The sequence below is a fragment of the Eurytemora carolleeae genome, unplaced genomic scaffold (assembly GCF_000591075.1).
Source record: "Eurytemora carolleeae unplaced genomic scaffold, Eaff_2.0 scaffold61, whole genome shotgun sequence".
Taxonomy (NCBI): domain Eukaryota; kingdom Metazoa; phylum Arthropoda; class Copepoda; order Calanoida; family Temoridae; genus Eurytemora; species Eurytemora carolleeae.
The window spans coordinates 329,282-350,752 of NW_019396269.1; the positions used below are offsets into that span (position 1 = coordinate 329,282).

The 21,471-nt window shown below is 32.2% G+C and overlaps 2 protein-coding genes across 2 annotated transcripts in view; both read left to right on the forward strand.

Annotated features, from left to right (window-relative positions):
• The first annotated feature begins 711 nt into the window (after nt 1-711).
• LOC111699819 (DNA fragmentation factor subunit alpha) lies at nt 712-6,995 on the forward strand. The gene is made up of 8 exons (XM_023470555.1): nt 712-815; nt 2,942-3,043; nt 3,402-3,449; nt 4,024-4,082; nt 4,499-4,578; nt 5,279-5,372; nt 5,918-5,979; nt 6,211-6,995. Exons 1-8 carry the CDS (start codon nt 780-782, stop codon nt 6,357-6,359), a joined length of 630 nt encoding a protein of 209 aa, XP_023326323.1. The 5' UTR covers nt 712-779; the 3' UTR covers nt 6,360-6,995.
• A 6,111-nt stretch (nt 6,996-13,106) lies between these two features.
• The window catches only part of LOC111699806 (sericin 1), an 11,275-nt gene continuing 2,910 nt past the window's right edge, over nt 13,107-21,471 (forward strand). Inside the window, exons 1-7 of the mRNA XM_023470541.1 lie at nt 13,107-13,492; nt 13,735-13,810; nt 15,104-15,141; nt 16,233-16,324; nt 17,700-17,736; nt 18,363-18,434; nt 21,106-21,154. Coding sequence (XP_023326309.1) covers nt 13,428-13,492; nt 13,735-13,810; nt 15,104-15,141; nt 16,233-16,324; nt 17,700-17,736; nt 18,363-18,434; nt 21,106-21,154 — 429 coding nt within the window. The 5' untranslated portion in view covers nt 13,107-13,427. The remainder of the gene's footprint in view (nt 13,493-13,734; nt 13,811-15,103; nt 15,142-16,232; nt 16,325-17,699; nt 17,737-18,362; nt 18,435-21,105; nt 21,155-21,471) is intronic.

The following is a 21,471-nucleotide window of genomic DNA, read 5'->3' on the forward strand; positions in this document are numbered from 1 at the left end:
CTTAACCTAACCTAACTCTAAATAATGCTAAATATTAAATAAATACTAATTTCGTCATGTACAAAATTGATAGGAAGGGGGGGGGGTCCAAAAATCGTTCACTAGGACAGACCCCTAAATACTGAGCGATTATATTTTTTTATATTAATTTTTGCATTTATCTATTGTAGTAGTCTTAATAATATGTCTAAAAGTCTCTAGCTTATTTTTGTCAAGGAGCTGTTTTGTTATTTTTCATCTCGTAAATCTTTATATAGAGAGTAAATTGCGTTAAGCAATTTCATTGATAAGTTTTAGCATTCGTGCATTTCCATATATATATTTTTAATGTACGTTTGAACATTTATTCACAATACTGTATTTGTATTTTTTCGATTAATAAAAGTTTGAAGAAGAAGTTTTTAATAACTTTGGCGTGCAGGCGTCTCAAAGGGTCTGTCCTAGTGAACGAGGAACTATTTAATGATTTCCATCTAAATTAATGATATCAGCAAAGAATATGACCCATTTGGATCTTTAACTAAAATAATTATGTCCAAGCATTCAGGCACTAACATAAAGGTGGTTGAATGATATTCCAAGGTTCGGTTTTTTATCCGACTTAAATATCTAAATAAAAATTTGAAAATGCAAGAAAGTGTCAGAAATCAGAAAGAGAGAAAATCTATCACTTCCTCTAAGAGACGAATTGGCTCAAAGTACAGGAAAGAAATTAAAAGAAACCCAAGCCTTAATTCAAAGCTCATGTTTGTTTCAGATAAACTTTTTTAAAACAAGCTATGTCCTCATCAAGTGGTAAAAAGAAACCATTTAAGGTAAATAATTTGGATATAAAGAACCCGTTGCAAGTAAGACATTTTGTAATATCTCTGTAAATATTAATAGTAGCCGGTTCTATTTTTGAATTTAGACTCATATAATTGCCTAGGAGTAAGATATGAAGTCAGATTACCGATATCTCTTTCCGGAAACTTGGCACTTCTGAAAAGTGGCTCGGCTCCGATTTTCATTTCTTGCCTTGTTGGACTTAAAGAGCCCATTTTTAATATATACTCCCAATGGCCTCTAAAATAAATGGAAAAAAATCCTCAATTTTTTTATGCCAAAACAGGGTGTCAAAAATTGTGTTTTTTTGATTTTTTTTAAATGCAAAAAGTGTCATGTCTGATAAAAAATATCACAGGAAAAGAAAAGAGAAAATATAATTTATGTTATTATTTAACACATTGATGAACAAAAAAAAATTTCTAAAAAATTACTTTTTGTGGACTACGGGGTATTATATATTTTTTTTGGGACAAATCACACTTTTTTTGGCATTTTCCGCCCTAATATAGATGGTGGCCAGTTCTAATTAAACAATAGTGACTGGAACCTCCGAAAAGTTACCTTCATTGCTCCGGTTTTATTTCCGGCATCGTTGGACTTAAATAGCCCATTCTTTAATATATACTCCCAAAGACCCCTAGAATACATGTTAAAAAAAGACATTTCCTCAAGTTTTTGATGCCAAAACAGGGTGTCAAAAAAGCGTTTTTTTATTTTTTAATGCAAAAAGTGACAATTGTTTTTATTAAAAATGTTGCAAGAAAAGAAAAAAGCAAATATTATTTATATTATTATCTGAAACATGGTCAATTAAAAATTTAAAAAAAAAAAAAAAAATTTAGTGTGCTACGGAGGGTGTTTTAAGTATTTTGTTGACGAATTGACTTTTTACATTACATTTAGATGCGTGGCCGGTTCTAATTACCTAGGAGCAGGATATGAAGCCAGATTACCGATATCTTTTCCTGGAAACTTGGATCATCTATAATGTGACCCTCATCGCCTCTGATTTTTTATCAGACAAAAGACATAAAAGCCTTTTTTATTTACACTTCACGCTTCCAATGGCCCCAATCGTAAACCTCTTCAAAGTGACCTTTATTTTTCTAATTTTATCTCCGGACTCGGTATAAATAAATACACCAGACTATGCATATACACTAAACAGTATACACTCATAATGACTTCTAGATTACAGGTAGAAAATGAAGATAAATAAAATTATCTCTTCCCGGAGACATGGAACCTTGAATAGTAATCTGCGTTGGCTCCGAGTTTTTGTCTCCGCCTTGCTTGCTAAAAATGAGCAATTCTTTTAAATATATACTCCAAATGATCTTAAAAATAAATTACGAACAAATAATTGTAATGAATACAACATTTAAAAAAAATATATATATTCTCTTCAATCTAGAGGCTAGATTACGGCACCCGCGAGAATGTCGGGCTGGTCCTAACATGTTTACTACTCTATGACAAGATCTTAAGCCACCTTGATTGTGGGCCAATAACCCAGCCAGAGCTATCCCTTAGAATTAAACAAGGTTGTCAATACTAGGCTTTAGGAAAAAGAAGTTTGTAATATATTACCAGCCGCCACATGCGTATCTAGAGAAACAGTTCTTGATCCCGACTTGAAGGCAGTCGGTCCAGTTGTCAGACCACAGCAAAACTTTATAATCCTCTTAAGGGAAGCAGAGGTGTAACTTAGGGGCCATCCCTTCCCTGCCAGGTTTTTTATCAGGACATGTCACTTTTGCATTTAAGAAAAAATCAAAGAAACGCAATCTTTGACACCCTGTTTTGGCATCAAAAACTTAGGATTTTTTTCATTTATTTTAGGGGTCATTGGGAGTACATATTTAAAAATGGGCTATTTAAGTCCAATGAGACCGGAGATAAAAATTTGAGCCGACGGAGGTCACTGTTCAGAGGTTCCAAGTCTCCTAGGCAATTATATAAGTCTACATTCAAAAACAGAACCGGCTGCTATTAATTACAGAGATATTACAAAATGTCTTAATTGCAAGTGCAACGGGTTCTTTACTCTTAGAAAGATATCAAATCTTGAACCTCTTCTGAAAATGTATGGCCTGTACTCTGTATTATCCAGGTGCTGGATAGAACACGAACAAGAAAAAAAGGAATTATGGTGGATGGATTGGATGATCTTCTCATCAAAGCTAAAACTAAATTTGAATATCCAACAAACCAGGGAAATATTTCTCAATGTAAAAGTTAATCCACTATTTTCCATTTTTTAGCAATACAATTAATTACTTTTCCATTTACTGATTTTTTAGTTCTATTCTTGGAAAGTTAATTCACATTGATATAAATGACTGTCTATTATTATTACTATAACATAATTGATTTTACCAAAAAATATGCAGATTTAAAGGTGAGAAAAAGAAATGATATTGTATGATGACCTTTTTAAAACCTTTTTTAACTTATTTTGTTTGGAAAAAAAATAATTTCAAAGAAGATGGGATGATTTTCCAAAAGAAAAACTAAAAGAAAGTTAAATAATAAAAAAAACACTTTCCTATTGATTGAGAGATTGCCGCTAGTCAGTTGAGCTGGTACTAGAAGAAGATGGAACAGAAATAGAGGATGAGGAATGTTAATAATTTATAAATCAAATAGGGAGGGGGGGGGGGAATTTATTGGTTTTGATCAAATTTTATTATTTGGAGTGGTCCCTGAACTACCTTCAGCCGGTTTGAATCCTGAATCACCGATTCAATACTAGTAAATCTTTAACTTTGAACTGGTGACTCAAGATTCGAACCGGCATGGCAGTAGTTAGCAACCTAGCTGAAATTTATTAAATTCAGTCCCTGATCTCTTTAAAGAAAACATTTTAGAGCTCTGTATCTGGATTATAATAATGACAAAATCTCCTGATTTATAATAATAGAAATTAACTCTTGGTTGAGAATTATTTACTTGAGGAAGTTGTCCATACTTTTCATGAAAGGTTTCCAGCTCTAAACCCTGATATTTTGTCATTTTTCCCCCATATATTCATTCATTATCACAACCTTTTAATACAAAAATAATATTCTTAAAATATCTAGAAATGAATATAAACTTCTTATGATCATATTTAAATGGTCTTTTTTAAAGTGGTCATTTTCTTTGAAAATCAATGTAAACAAAAGTATTTAATATTACCATTCAAAACTTCAGGATTATCTATTCTCTCTTCCAGACAACACTTGCCTGATGCTACTTTTTAAAGAAGAAAAGTAAGCAGTTATTTTAACTAAAAAAGGGACTGTTCAGGGGATTTGATAATCAAGCAGAGAACACTAAAAAAAATTAATTATTCTGATAAAACTTAGTTTTATTTTGACTAACCGTGTGGTGCTATGGAACGCCTCAACACGGAATCAGACTCAAAAAAACGGAAACCTCCCCAAAATGAATATTTTTAAGGCGTTTCCTGTTTTTTTCAAAAATTATCGGAAATCCCTAAAATCTAATTTTTAGAGAATTTCCCGGTTTTTTGATCCGTTTCCCCGAATTTTAGGTTGGATTCTGGTTTATACGGGTCTTTCATTTTGAGGGATTTCTCAATATAATATATAAATTACGCTTACAGTCCCTTTAATCTAGCTGTACATTTGTTTGTTTTTTTTTCATTTGAAATTTTGGTAATTAGATGGAGTCCTTTTGGAGTAGGTGATGAGGTTGATTCTGTAAACCCTTCCTCAGCTCTTTTCAATCTACTCCTTAGACTAGGTATTAATCCCTTTTCAATCTACTCCTTAGACTAGGTATTAATCCCTTTTCAATCTACTCCTTAGACTAGGTATTAATCCCTTTTCAATCTACTCCTTAGACTAGGTATTAATCCCTTTTCAATATACTCCTTAGACTAGGTATTAATACATTTATAATATACTCCTTAGACTAGGTATTAATCCCTTTTCAATCTACTACTTAGACTAGGTATTATTCCCTTTTCAATCTACTCCTTAGACTAGGTATTAATCCCTTTTTAATCTACTCCTGAGACTAGGTATAAATCCCTATTCAATCTACTCCTTAGACTAGTATTAATCCATTTTCAATCTACTCCTTTACTCCCTTTTTAACCTTAATTTTAGCGAGTGAAATGTACTATAGACGGTTTTGAAAATTTAATTAAAATATTTGTTTTTTTTTGTGAATTTTAGAAAATAAATACTTAAAAATGTAAGAAAGTCATACTTAAACAGCCAAAGATAATGTTTTAAAAGACACTGCACTTTTTTATCAAGGGTATATATTTTCATGATATTCCACCCTTCCTCTTTCATTCCTATTAAGTTGGGTATTTGGAGAATGGAGATTACATTTCTCTATTTTTTGGTAACATTTTTTTCTATTTCTGTTTTTTTCATTAGCCCAGTTCTTTTCATTTAAATAATCTAGTTTTCTTTTTCAAATTTCTTTTTAGAAAGCTCCCCAGGAAGTATTGCTCTAATGTCTGAACCTGATCTAGAACTTTTGGTAGATATTGATCCAGAACAGCAGGCTGTTCAGCATCCTAGGTACATACAGTGAGAACCAGAAAACTCTGGAATTGGAAGACTACTCTAAAAACAAAGTTATAACTTTTAAAAAGTCAAATGAGCACGAACCACAGCAATTGGACATTGGTAACAGAACCATTTCACTAAATTAGTAGTTTAATAAGTGTCAAGCAAAACTATTAGCTCAGTAACAGCATGAAATGCACTTAAGCATTGCTATAATATCGTCTTCATATTCCAGTGTTATAGGGTGATCACTGTACACAGTTTATTATAAATCAAAAGAGGGTTCAATTCAAATAAGATTGAATTGTCTTCCTCACAAGTTTCCTGGAAAGTCGACTAGAATAGGATAGATAATTCAGTTTGAATTGTCTCGTAAATGAAAGATTTTTTAATGAACAGTATTTCATGTGAACACTCACAACTCAGGAAACTGGAACATTCATATATTAATTAACATGGAGTGAACGATTTTTGGATTGGAAAAAAAAATAATTTAAAATATTTAAGATTGAATAAAAATATTTAAATATATATTTCGTTAATTTAGTTATGTTTAGATTTGATCTGAAATTTCTGAAGGATGTTCAAACAGCAGCAGATAAACATCTACTAGAAAAAGGTTATTTAAAAAAAAAATTTTAATGATAACATCATTTTGATAGACTTGTTTTTATTTATTTATTCAAGAGTAATTATATTCATTGTTAAGATCAGTGTTTCGGATCCATATCATTTTGATTCGGATCCGGATCCGGATCCGCGGATCCGCATCCGTGATGATGTATCCGGATCCGGATCCTGATACGAGGGGGGATATTGTTCATGAAATTTAATTGTTTAAATTGTTCAGGGGAAATACGTGATACTCTGGCTCTCCTGGACATTTACCATAAAACTAAATCTAAAGGTTTGGAGTCAAATCCTTCAAAGACTGAATCGAGCAAGGATAAAAAATCAAATAGAGAAGGTTCCTCTGTTCCCAAGAGACGAAAACATTGATTGAAGAAACCAGACGGAACGAAATCATTGATTGAAGAAACCAGACGGAACGAAATCATTGATTGAAGAAACCAGACTGAACGACTTCATTGATTAAAGAAACCAGACTGAACGAAATCATTGATTAAAGAAACCAGACTGAACGAAATCATTGATTAAAGAAACCAGACGGAACGAAATCATTGATTGAAGAAACCAGACTGAACGAAATCATTGATTAAAGAAACCAGACTGAACGAAATCATTGATTAAAGAAACCAGACTGAACGAAATCATTGATTAAAGAAACCAGACGGAACGAAATCATTGATTGAAGAATATCAAATACTAATGCTTAAATGTTGTTTTATATATGGGTGCAATTCTATTAATTTTTGTTGATTACTTTTATTGTATCGGCAAATCATTTAAAGAAAGCATGAACATGTAACATCCAATGTAAACCATGTTTTTTATTGTAGGAAAGCCTTCATGGATTTCTATTTGGAACAATTGTAACTAATAATTTATAAGTTTAAATATATTTTTTTTCTTTTTATACTTTTGTATCGATTGCACTAATGATTGATCGGATAGACGTATATACGTACTAACGTTCATTCGGACTATAAAGCGAATAAACACTAAATTGTTCAATCAAAATCTGTGTGGAAGGGTGGCCAAAATGTACGGATTTTCAGGATTTTAACCCTAAAATAAAACATACGTTGTTTCGTTATTTTTTTCGGTTCGTCAAATTGGTCTTATTAAACTCATTTTCTTTGTTCCGAATTATATTAGGTTGAGTGTTTTTAACTGACAATCAAAATAATTTTAAAATATGTTCCAAGAGTGTTTATTCGTTAATCTTTTCCACAAGTGTTCTTTCGAGAATGTGTTCCACAAAAAAACGTTGTGTAGGCGTATTTGGTTCTGAGGGAACAATTTTCGCTCAATTGCATTTAGAGGTTACTGGAAAACTCTAAATTTCTGCTTTAGTTAGATGTAACTTTTTTCTTTCTAGTTCTCATACTTTTTTTTGTTGCAACCACTTCTTTAAGCAAAAGTCACAGATCTAAAAATCTAGAAAAATTGAATTTTTGGCCCAGATTGGTTATATTAAATATTTTTGATGAAAACCCGAGCTGTTAAATGTACCGATTGATTAAAAAGAAATAGCATCATTTTTTTTCCAGTGGGCTATAGTTCGCATTGGCCATGTCTGTACCATGGCATTATTTTATTTATTATTTAAATTATAATTTTATAATAAGATTGCTCCCTCTATCTCGGAAGAAAACTTGAGAACATCGGGCAATCTCTGTATCACTTGTCTAAAATAATTTATTGGAATATAAAGATGCAACCCAGAAAGTAAAATGTATACCTTAAAATAACTGAAATAAAAAGCTTTCCAAAGACACCTTAATAGAAGGGTTTCCATCGAAAAGGGAAATCTTTTCGCGAAAATTTTGAATTTTTCGCGAAAATAAAGTTTTTCGCCAACAATTTCGCATTTGTTCGCAATTCGTTCGCTCGTAAAAAAGTGCGAAAATTTTCGTTTTTGCCAAATTTCGCCTTATCCTGTTCTGCAAAAAAATGCAAAATATTCGCGCGGAATAAGGAATGCGAAAATCATTCTCAAAACTTAAGAATTATGTTCATTATGGACGGAATGGGATTAGGGATTCCCTTACTTTTTACATATTCTTGCTTTCTTTTTGTTATAATGCAGTCCCTTCCAAAATATGAATTTTTTAGAATTTTTAATTTAAAATTCAAAATTCAGATACGTCTAAATGGATAAATTAACATAAAATAATATTAAGAATTTGACTTGCTGTATTATATACACGTCCCAATAAACATGAAAATTTAGAAGTAGTCATATCATATACGTGTACATGCTTTAAGCGTTCCGAAATGTGTTCTGCCTTCGTTGTATGTTTACAATTGAAAATCAATATTGGAAGCACTAGCTAATAGTTAAAGAATGTGCAAAATATTTAACTTAAATCATCCTAACTTTAAATCTTTAAGAATTTTAAGTTCAAGGATTACATAATTTTATACAGTGGGCCATTAATTATTGTTAAATAATGAATTTTATCCCATTATATACTTTCCATTCGCTGATATTTAATTTTTCCTACCGGGTAACTATGTATCTATATTTGTGTTTGGACTCAGGAGAAAAAGTTTGGCGGAATTTTCCTCCGTATTTGTAATCATTTCCAAATCTCTATATGTATATATATACTTTGCTTTTCTGTTTGTATCCAATAAACGGCTGAACCGATCGGGCCCAAATATTTTGTGGGACCTCATGTGACCTCAGTAAAGGTTTATATATGATCGAGTTTTCAAAACTTTGTTTCTAACAAAACTCGATTTTAGAAAATATATGTTCACAATTGAAATAGAAGATGAGCGCGAAGCGTCCAAAAAGCCTATGTAACTTATATTTCTAATACTTCATACTTTTTTACTTTTTATTCATGAATTTTTACATAAATTATTAACAACACAAAAAGAACACTAGATTTCGTCTTTTCATGATTATATATATCTATGTTTTCCCATATATATCTATGTATTCCTATATATATCTATGTATTCCCATATATATCTAATCTATGTATTCCCATATATATCTATGTATTCCCATATATATCTATGTATTCCTATATATATCTATGTATTCCTATATATATCTATGTATTCCCATATATATCTATGTATTCCTATATATATTCTATGTATTCCTATATATATCTATGTATTCCTATATATATCTATGTATTCCTATATATATCTATGTATTCCTATACATATCTATGTATTCCTATATATATCTATGTATTCCTATATACATCTAATAAATTACGAGACAACTTTGCTGCATTATTTATAGCTTCACATAATCCTGTAGCATTCATCACTACTGGCAGCATGATTCTGACAATGAATTGAGTATAGCAATTAGGTTACATTCCTGTGGTGAGTCTAGAGTATTAAGTCTTGTATCTAGATTGTCTCTATAATTTACTTGCTACTCTTCTCCTGCTAGGTTTTGTTGTACTGAGTCCAAAACTAAAGAACGAAAAGTTTTGACTTAAATTTTAAGTTCATGGTTAAATGCCACTTCTGACTTAATTTAAACCTGAACTTGAACCGTAAGGTTAAATATTTAACCCTGTGGTTAAATATTTAACTCGCCGAAATCGACGAGTTAAAATTTAAACACAGGTTTAAATTATCTTGAAATACTGCGTTTTCCCTATTTGTCTATATAATTCAATCATCATTCAGCTGCAGCTGAGAAAACGGCATTCAACTTAACGATATATTTAGAAATGAAAACCTAGTTAAAGAAATTTCACGTTTTAGATAAATTAATTTCTGGATGTAAACCCAAAAAACGGTTGTATGTTTTGTTTTCAGTTACGTAAGAACAGCTGATTAGCGATGGTTATGTAATATTCTCCATAAATCCTTTTCTCTGATTGGTTCAGATTTTCCCGGGAAATTCAAATTTAAAATTGAGAAAGTTTAATATTTAAATAGCTATTCATTATTTTACAGAACTTTTAACCTCGAACTTAAAATTCGCGCATTCTTTAGTTTTAGACTCTGGTTAACCTCTCTACTTCCAAATTAAGCTGATCCATATAAAATTTACAGAATATAGGAAGATGACCAGACATGTTATCTGGATGAATTATCACACCAGCTTTGGTAACTGAACTATAAAATCTTTACTGAGGAAATGATCAATAGTGGATGTGTGAGTTATATTGTTCACTATATTTCTGAATGTTTAACTTACTTCTTCAATTCGATCATTATCTGACAGATTTCAGAAAATATTTAAGCCTTTCTCCTCTGCAAATGTTCTAATACTTTGCACAAAATGTGTAGGTCAAGAAAATTTACAATTTATGTCCCCGACTAGAACATTTTTACATTCTGTTGTAGACAATATGCTGTCTATTTTACCCAGGAGAGATAGCAGTTCCAGATCATTCATATTATTTTTGGGAATCCACCATAAAGTATAATTGTGAGTCCTTTCTTCCACATTGTAGCAAGACCCCCTTTACCTCGTCCAGGCTTGACCACTGTATCCTCTTTGAATGCAAGCACGATGTACATATCATTAGTTTCTCCAAAATATTTCTTTAGTTTGTTAGTATTGCTGAGTTTCCGGTCCCCAGAATTCAAAAGAAAGTGTTCTTGAATGCATAAAATGTCTGAGAACAAAGATAGCAAACTTATAAAGTTCTATTTATTAATTCCCATACCCCCACTAGTATAGCTAGTTAAGCACAAAGTACTAGCTGCATCCATCATTGAACTGCTGTTGCACCACCAATAGCAGTCCAGGGGCGTATTCAGGAATTTGTCCAGGGGGATGCTTAAATTTTTTCTCTTTCCAGGGGGGGGGGGCTAAGCACCGGTTTGGGCCTGAAATCAATAGATTTCACTGGTCCAAGGGGGGAGGCTTAGCCCCATAGCCGCCCCTGAATACGTCTCTCAGTAGCACTGTTCTTCTCTACACTTGTGTTTCCATTTTTATCAGAATACCGCTTCCGATAATGGATAAATTCACGGACACGAACTCGCAAGGGCCATACAGTGACAATTACATATCTTGCATTTAAACCTCAGTTGCAGTTAAACCTTAGAAAAATGTCATTTTGTCAAAGTTTTGCAATTTTTTTATAGATAAGCAGGAACTGTAAATTCATACTTAAGTTATAAATCATATCATTTTAAATTGTACAGTTATCTGACCATTTCTAAAATAGGACAAAAAAGGAAAAATTGAAAAATAGAAAAATTCGCATTTTGCACTTTATTTTGCACAAATTAAAAATATTTCACACACAGACATGTTACACATTTTTAAAAAGTATATTTGACCTGACAATTTCAAAATGATGAAATATTTTCAACTTAAGAAATATTTTTTGCAAAGTGTTGCAAAAACTGTGCAAAAAGTTTGCACAAGCTATTTGCTTTCTTTCTTTCGAGTTATGATATCCATAAATGTAGTTCAATGAAAAAATAGGTGTTGCGCAAAAAATATCATTGCAAAACTGCGCAAAATTATTGCAAAACTGATTGAAACTGATATGGTTAATATTTTCGAATCAGCAGCTTTCCAAAAACATATAATTTTCTATTGTTGAATGAATAAAAAACTTTTAGTTGTAATTCATATTTTGTTGCAAATTTTTTTCAGAATGTTTGCAAAAAGAGGAAAAATATTAGTATTACGGATATTATTGTCTCTTTACTTTCAGCTTTCTTAAAAGCTATTGATCATTAAAATTGGAAAATTTTTAGTCGAATCAAAAGCAAATTTAATGTACAGGAGGTAAAACAGGCCTATTTCAAGGAGTACACCTGGACCTGCAGCAGGCAGTCATAAAATATTCCAATTTTGCATAATCTGTCTTCCGACGCGAACCCCAATAATTCCACCCCTCCCCTCTGCAGCGCCTGCTTCACCTGCTCACACCTCTGCATTCTGATTTCTGATGCGTAGAATAGGAGCATAGAATATAAGGGAGATTGAAACGACCCGGCCCGCCCTACCTCCATTTGAAAAAGAGTTTATAAGTTTGTCTTTTTTTTATATTACAAAAAATATGCTGCAGTATTGCTAATATTTTTGCATCCTAAAAAATGTGTTTGTTTGCCTAGTCTAGTTTTTTCCCTGTTTAATGTATATAACCTATTCTGAATACATGTACGCGGTATTTGTAAATCCAGCCAAATATTTCTATTCAAATGAAGTACTGTCTGCAAAGCATTGTATAATCATATGGTAGGGCGGGACGGGTCGACTGCATCTCCCTTATATTCCATGCTCCTTGGAACTAAACAGTAAACCCGGTCAGAAACTTTACCATAGAGTAATAAAACGAAGAGGTGAAGCTTAGCTCAGATGTACACAGCCAACCTCCCTATTAATTAAATATTAGAGTGGTCGGTTGTGTACATCACGATATGTTTACGTATCTTTCTTTATTTAAAAAGAATTTGATGATGTTGACTGCAAACATTTGACAATTTTCAAATTTCTAGGTTTTCAATTTATTAGCAAAAAGTTATGTCAAAAATATTAAGTTTCTAGGGCATGAATTTAACTGAAAACATTCTTATTTCAAACATTCTTCTTGTTTCTTCTCTTCAACTCTTTATCATAAACCATGGTATATAGGGTTACCCACAAAGATGAAACAACGATGACAACGAGTGTTAACGAAACGACGAATTTTATGAAAACGATCGTTTTGAAAAACGAGCGTTTTGAAAAACGATCGTTTTAAAAACGACCATTTAAAAAAACGAACCTTTAAAAAAACGATCGTTTTAAAAACGAACCTTTAAAAACGATCGTTTTAAAAACGATCGTTTCGTTTTCGATTTTTCGTCGTCGTTTTCATAGCGAAACGATCGTTTTTCTCAAAAATGAAAACGTTATCATCCCTAGGTGTATACAACCGACCACTCTATTAATTAATTATTAGGGAGGTCGGTTGTGTACATCTAAGCTAAGCTTCACCTCTTCGTTTTATTACTCTATGAACTTTACTATCTGGCTTTTTCTGTGTTTCCCCGCAGTATTTCTTTACTACGCATAGGTCCCCCTAGGTATGTTTTCTTGGAATAGAAGGGCCTGAGGCTATACCGCTCGCACCCGGTTTATAAAACCTTAAAGGATAGACTGCTTTCCCGCAGTTCAATGTAACCTTGCTATTCAACTTTCATATGCGACCATGGTGCATCATCCATATAGTGCATCAGCAACGTGCACAACCTTATTATGTGTCCTCATTGTGCGTTTTCATTGGGCGTCCTCATTGTGTGTCCAAATTTTACGTCCTTAACGTGAAACCTCATTGTGTGTCCTCATAGAATGTTCTCATTACAAAAAGAAAGTGATAAAATCCACAGCAAGCCAAAATATTTAAAATACTGTAACTATGACTACGTGGGCAACGCTGGACATTTATGTTTTCAAAAAACATGGACTTGAGTAAGGATTAAAAGATCGTATTTCATGAAAAAAGATGGATGCATATTTTGCAGAAACAAATGAAAATGATAAAAATGACATCATTTATTATAATTTTGTCCAGGTAAACTTTATGATAACGTTTCAATAATATATGGAATATTGAAATTGAAATACTAATTTACTCATAACTAGATAATGGTCAATCTTTAAACTTGTTATAGTTTTATAAACACGTTTCTTTTCCCCTCAAAGATTGATTCGCTCAAAAACTTAAATTAAATGTAACTCTAAATTTTTAAAAACATTTATTGATGATTCAATATTACATTGACGTACAGTCCCTTTATACATTATTCTCTTTAGTTTGGTTTTTGGGACAGTTCTGGGACAGGATGGTAAATTCTCAGGGGGTGAATCAGTATCATCAGCTTCATCTTCGGTAAGATCATGCAGCTTCAGGAAAAGTGAAACTGTAGGATCAAATTCAAGAACGGTGGAACAGTATGATTAGATTCAGGAACAAAGGATCAGATTCAGGAACTTGGGGATCAGCTTCAGGAACGGTGGGATCAACTTCAGCAACGAAGTATCAGATTCAGGAACGGTGGGATCAGCTTCAGGAAGGGAAGGATCAGATTCAGGAGTGGTAGGATCAGATTCAGGAACGGTAGGATCAGATTCAGTAACGGCAGGATCAGATTCAGAAAGGGTAGGATCAGATTTAGTAACGGCAAGATCAGATTCAGGAACAATATGATCAGCTTTTGAAATGGTATGGATCATCTTCAGAAATGGTAGGATCAGCTCCAGAAATGGTAGGATCAGTTGCTTAGAAAATTACATTCACATACCAATGAAATTATGAAATAGGGCTTTAGCAGAATTTTAAAAAGTTCTGTGTGCAAAAGTTTGCGAAATTTGTATTTAAAATTGTGGGCAAAATTTAAAGTTTGTTTTCATTAAATCTTTTATTTATGGCTACAACACTCTACCTTTTGTATAATTAATCAGTAAATGTGTAGGTGGTAGAGGGTTACACCCATAGATTAATGAAAATAACAGATAGGATGCACTAGATGTCGTCTTTTAAGATTCCTGTGTTTTACGTTCACAATAACCCCGGAGGCAGCAGCCCAAAGGAGTTACGTGTAGTCAGTGTAGAACAAGCATGTCTTTGTTCTAAGTTGTTTTGCTGTTTTTTAAGAACGATCGTTTAAAAAAAATGTTGCTAATAAATCTGAGTTTTGTGACTATTAGTTAAAAATAATTCAGAAAGATAAGGTTATGAATGTTATCCTATATGTTTTTTTATCGAAACAAATAATCTGCAAGTTTTCTGACCTTGGATTTTCCGACCAACTGATGTATTTTCTCTTTAAATGTTGTTAACAAAGGGTCATCGTTAATGGTCGTTAACAGAGGGTATTTTCAAAAACGACAGTTTGTAAAAAATAAAAATAACGATTGTTTTTGAAAACGATTTTTTTTAAAACAAAAAACGAACAATTTTAAAAAGCGATCGTTTCGTTTTTTTCTTCGTCGTTTTCAAAAAGAAACAATCGTTTTTTAAAAAAGTGGAAACGATCTGCATCCCTAACTTTGTCGCAGAGCTTTTAGACAGAGTGACAGATCTTTTAGGCTGGTACGGTTATAAATCGGGCATTGCCATCTTTGCATGGAGGGTCACTTGAAATTACGCTTTCAGTCCCTTTAACAGTTTTTATATTTCAAGTCTGCGAGCACTAGTTCTGATGGTGGAGGAATCAGCAGGGAGAATAATTTATAATTTATAATTTAAGTTTATACAAGGTGTTCCACTAAACTTGATTTAATTTTAAACAGAGTGTTTCATTAAACATGATTTAATTTATACAGGGTGTTTCACTAAACTTGATTTAATTTCATACAGAGTGTTTCATTAAACATGATTTAATTTATACAGGGTGTTCCACTAAACTTGATTTTATTTTATACTGGGAGTTTCATTAAACATGATTTGATTTTATACAGGGCGTCCCACTTAACTAAATTTAATTTTATACAGGGTGTTGTACACAACTTGATTTAATTTTATACATCGTGGTTCAATAGACTGGTTTATTTTTATACAGGGTGTTCGCCTGAACATTATTTAACTTTATACAGGGTGGTTCATTAAACTGGACAATTTAGACACAATATTCAGATCGTCATATCTCTCTTATGGAAATGAGAAACTAAGAATGACGGCAAAACACATTTGGTTTATTAATAATTGGAAATTTTAGGAACTTTGAATGAACATTTCAAAAACCAGACCACATCTTAGAAATGCCTATGGAAAGGGTACTTAACAGTTAATGTTTATGAATGTCCGATTCACAATTCGGTGCCCGTAAGACTTTTATCAAATCAAAAGTGTGGAAGAGAATGTCGTTTTCTAGATTTTAAAGTGAATAATTCTGATGATTCCATTATAAATACCTGTATTAGATATGAGCATTGCGCGATTTCACTTTTAAAGAAACTTCAATCATACTTATTTGATCATAGCTTTTAAGTGTCCCGTGGTGAATCGGGCAATGCCATCTTTACATGGTGCACGGGTCGCTAGCAATTATGCTTGCAGTTCCTAAAAATGTTTATTTTTTTCGTATTCGCTATTTTCAACCTTTCTGTTGTATTTTTAATATTTCAGTGTAAGATCTCTTACGCTATTTTTGACGAATCAAATTATGACTGAATTAAAATTCCGATACAGACTGATCTAGTTTTTTGAAATTAGTGCAGTATATGATTATCGGAACCCTTTGTATAAAAATCTCTAAATTTTAACTGATTGTAAAAATAAAAAATAAAAATGAAAAATTTTCCGAGAGCAGTCGTTCATTTGATTCTGGTTCATCTGATTCTGGTTCATCATCTAACAGTTTTTCATCGGATTTTGGTTCATCATCTGATTCTGGTTCATCAGGTACAAAAAGGAATGAAATATAATGTTGCAGGGTGTCTCACAATACATGATAGTTGAGATACGATATGAAAGTAGTCTTTTATCTTATCATATGTACATATAAAAGTAGGTTGACCAATAAATGACACAAATTATTTCAAAGATCTAAGACAATCTTGAAGCCTTCTCTCAACTCTCATGTTTTGTGAGTCACCCTGCATTCAATTTGAGACTTACAAAAATATTTTTGTTTTATATAAAAGGTAGTTTATGAATTTAGAACATTTAACATTAGAATTATAGGATGACAGGTTCGTCCATTCAACATTACAATTATAGGATGACAGGGTGGTCCATTCAACATCACAATTATAGGATGACAGGGTGGTCCATTTAACATCACAATTATAGGATGACAGGGTGGTCCATTTAACCTTAGGATGACAGGGTGGTCCATTTCACATCACTATTATAGGATGATAGGGTGCACGTCAATTCAACATCACAATTATAGGATGACAGGGTGGTCCATTAAACATCACTATTATTGGATGATAGGGTGGTCAATTCAACATCACAATTATAGGACGACAGGGTGGTCCATTCAACATCACAATTATCAAATTAAATTATTAAATAACGAAGACAAAACATGTAAAAGAAATCAACAATAAACTGATGGCTTAAAAAGAAAAAACCGGTTCGCGCAACTCACACAAGAGCTTGTCTTCTTCATACATATGTATTTTGAATTGAGGATTTACTTAAAACAAACTTTTAAAAAATGAGGGTAAATTGAAAAGTATTGCTTCTATTTCTTATCCACTTGTTTCTATTTTTGGCACCAGTTTATTGAATATTTTTTTAAATCATTTTTTTTGCCGTTGTTATTCAATAATTATAAGAAAAAAACAATACTCAAAACGTATCCACCCAAATAGAAGATTTTCAAAGTCGACTTTGCACACAAACTCAGTAATTGTACGTCGTAGAAACGTTTCAAATGTTTTAAATGAATCCTAAAGAATTTTTCAATAATACTACATATACTTAGTTCAACCACCATACATTGCCGGTCACTCCCTTTAAAAATATATTTACCCTACTAAAATCACAGTTTCTTTTACCTCTAGGTGTTTTAAATGATCCTCTATGTAAAATTGGCTATCTTCGATTTACAATGGTTCGTTTATTAGGTTTTCACATGTTATTTCTCTACAAAATATACCTATGCATTTCTACTGCGGAAAATATATTGTAATTATTAGAATTAAATACTTTTAGACCTAGAAAAATTTAACTATTTTCCTACATTATTGATCAGATATGTTCTGTTGTGAATCGAGGGTCACTAGAAATTAATCTTGCAGTCCGTTTTAAGAATGCAAATGTTTAGGTGGGAGTAGTGGACCTGGTTTATTTGGCTTGATTGCGTAAGTATTTAACTCTAACACGATAGAAAAAGAACAGGGGGAGGGGGTTTCGGTCACCCCTGTTATTTTTCTTTATAGCTCAAAACGGACGGCTTGCAATATTAAAAAAATGGAAGCTGTAGAACGCTGTAGCATTTTAAGTTTTTCCACTCCATTGAGTCCATTGTTGTGAACAAAAGTAAAGTCTATTTTTAAACAGATGGAATAGGAACATGTATCACAACACCCCCCCCCCCTTTTCTCCCACACCTGTATTAGCCCATCCAAGATATAAGTGCTGATAAAACACATAAAACCGTGCAAACAGGTAGACATTACTTTTGTTAGCTAACTTATTGGCCTTAAATCAACCAATTTAAAGAGCTCTGAAAAATGAAAACATCTGAAAGAATCAGTTTTAATTTTCCAATATATGATGTTTTAACATTTCTGTAAACTAATGCTTACATTAAGGGATATCCATTAAGGATGAGACATTGATGACGAATTAAAACTCAGAAGATTTTTAGATTCTTCAAGGATAGTGCTCACACTTTTAAAGAAACTAAAATCCAAGAAATAAGTTATTTTTGTAAAATCGTCTCATTGTAATCTCATTCTTTGTGGGTAACTCTGTATTACTTCAGAGCTCTATTGGGAGGAGGTCGGCCTGCTCCTCCTGCCCCCAGGTTTAATCCCAGAGGAAGAGCACAAGCAAGGTCAGTCAGAAAAGTTTTTAAAAATTCGAATATACGCAATCAAAAATTCTTTACTAACACGGTCGATTTGAACATTAGCGCATATGGACAAAAAAAGTTCTTTCTTAATTTCAACGCCTAAACCATCCTTGTTCAGTTTATCCTCTCCATCCTTCCTTGTTTAGTTTTCCTCTCAATTTATCATTACTTGGGTTTCTCTTTAATCCGTCTTTGCGTAGTTTCTCCTCTCAATCTGTCATTGTTTCTCAGTTTCAGTTTCTCAGCAAGGATGATTTGAAAATAGAAATTAGGCAAGTACAGATTGGAAAGAGAAACTGAGTAAGAATGGATGTGGAGGAGAAAAAGAGTATTTACTGGTCGAGAGGAGACTTTGAGCAAGGATGGATGAGAAGAGAAACTGCTCAAGGATTGATTGAGAGAATTAACTGAGACAGGATTGAGAGGAAAAACCAAGCTGTAAACAAGGATTAATTGAGAGGAGAAACTTAACAAGGACAGATTGAGAGGAAAACTAACAGGGACACATTGAGAGGAAAACTTATCACGGACAGATTGAGAGGAAAAATTGAGTAAGGATGGATTACGAGCAAATTAGAGGATAAACTGGGCAAGGATGAGTTAGAAAGAGAACCTGAGAAAGAACATATTTAGAAAACAATGAATTTAAATTTTGATCATATGCACGAATGTTTAAATCGACTGTAAATAGCTCACTTTATAGTTGAACATTATAGATCAAACGGAATATGAGTTGGATCTATATAAAAAGATTCACAATTTTGATTATTAAACTCTTTTACTACAAGAAGGAGGCCCTCATAAGCCCCCTTTATAACTCAAATTTATATGCTATAGGGCACAATGATACGACTTTAAAATGAGTTTTGGTATTGAAACGACCAAAATAGTCTATTCATGTAGTCATTTTGCAAATTTTTTTGCAAATTTTTTGCAAGGACGAGTTTTTTTGGATTTGCACACCTAGTCTATGCCAAAGCACTAGTGTTGAGGATTTTTCAACACAAGAGTTTCCAGCTTTATTATTATTTAGTCTATGGTTTAAGTAAATAAAAAGAACTCCAGAGTAACATTATAATTCATCTGAAAAACTAAAAGATCATGTACAATTCCATATTTAGAATTAATAGTTCTCGCTAACTGCAGTATCCATTTAAATCAAATAGATTATCCAGTACAATAGGTGGCAAAAGAGAAATGGATAAATTATACACGACGTCACAAGTGTCAAATATAACAAAGAAAACGAAATTTTCTCACATTAGTTGACATGTTTTCCAAGATTAAGTAAAAAGTGTAAAAACAGAAAATAAAGAACATATAAAATTGTACTTATTATACTATAAGATAATCACTTTATTCTAAAATTAACACTACTATTAATAATTTTGTCGGACACAAAAACTAAGTTGACACTTGTGACGTCAGAATTTTTGTCGTATTGGCTTTAAACTTTTGTTCATAATTACTGTTTGTTTGAGCAGTAAATACATTTTGTTAACTTTTGATAAATTTTTATTCAAACTAATATAGTTGGTCAACTTTTGGCGTGCTGGGGGAAGGGGGGCTGGAATCCTGTGGGCCCCCATAATATGCCACCCAGGCCCCTATATAGACATACCCCACCTTGCCACTTGGCCTAATATATTTAACTCTTTCCCTATATCAACTGAAAATTTGTCCATTTTATGATAAATTCTCAAATTCTTTCAATTAAACTTTTTTAAATTTTTTTCTTAATGCAGGTTAATATTTACACATGTATTTTTATTTTAAAATTACTTTTATCTGAAAGGGAAATGAAATGAAAATGGAAGTATTTTTGCTATTTAATTTTATCAAAAAAATCTTTTTTTAAATAAAATGCCAAGCAAGTTAAAAAAGTTTAAATATTTTGTTTTTGTTTCCTGAGCTAAAATTTTTGTTTCCTTGACTAAAGTTTTTGTTTCCTGGGCTGAATTTTTGATTTGTTTTTTGAATAAAGGAACTGAATTTTTGCCAAAAACTCAAATTTTCTAATTCCTATATCTTTGCAATTTGAAGGTGTAAACCATTGATATTTCTAACTTAAACTATTTGATCAAACAATACCTAAGGTCAACGACATCGGGTTGAAAATATATAGGAAATAGAGTTTGTGCCAAGAAATCATTTCTTTTGCATAAAAACCATAGATAAATAATTAGACATAGATAGCTTATGTACACAAAATCACCAAGAATTGTACAGTCCGCGAACTCATACTTCTAGGGGTCAAAGTGTACTTTAATGATAAGTGGGGTGGTTTGGTGTTTTAATAGATTGTAAAATAAATCCTGGAATGGAACTATTTGAACAACAATATTTCACTGAGCAATATATCATATTGACGAGAACTGAATAAGGACATGAGAAGGACTAAACTAACTTAAATTTCTCTCTACAGAACTTATGTACACCACAAGTACTCAATGACATAAGAACAGCCAATGTTCACAACCAACCTAGTTAATCTATATAATAGGAATATCTTTAAAACATCTCTGTACATTTATATCTTTCAAGATGAAAAATGTCGTCTTATGCGAATCTATCTTTATCTATGATAAAAACTCTGTAAATCGGTTCTGGAATCAACACTGGTAAATCTGGTTTTAAAGAAATATTTGTTTAGAGTTGGTTCACGTGGTGCCAGATATACTTACCAGAGAAGATTTAGACAGGTGCTACAGTTCCACTCATGATTCGTTTTCAAGAATTTAAACGTCGTCTTTGATCTTTGAAATAGTTTGCGGCATTTATTCGTAAACCTAATTTAAGTAGTATAATTCTGGCGTGGTTCCTAGCTTGGCGGAGGGGGGGATAGATAAAACTCCTAAGAATGCGCGAATACCGGATAATATTTCTTTAATTCTCTCTCTCTATGACAGCTTGCCATGACAGCTTGTTTCTATAGATAGTACGGGTTAAGGATGGATGTTGAAAAGGATGGATACGAATGTTATTAATTTGATATAAGTTGGGTTTGATTGTTTATCTG

Bases quoted from the DNA above. Each gene is read 5' to 3' on its own strand.
- LOC111699819 (XM_023470555.1), top strand. From the start codon at position 780: ATGTCCTCATCAAGTGGTAAAAAGAAACCATTTAAG. The intron at 3,044-3,401 runs GGAAATATTTCT...GATTGCCGCTAG, and splicing joins TTGAATATCCAACAAACCAG to TCAGTTGAGCTGGTACTAGA. The intron at 4,083-4,498 runs GTAAGCAGTTAT...TTTGGTAATTAG, and splicing joins CTACTTTTTAAAGAAGAAAA to ATGGAGTCCTTTTGGAGTAG.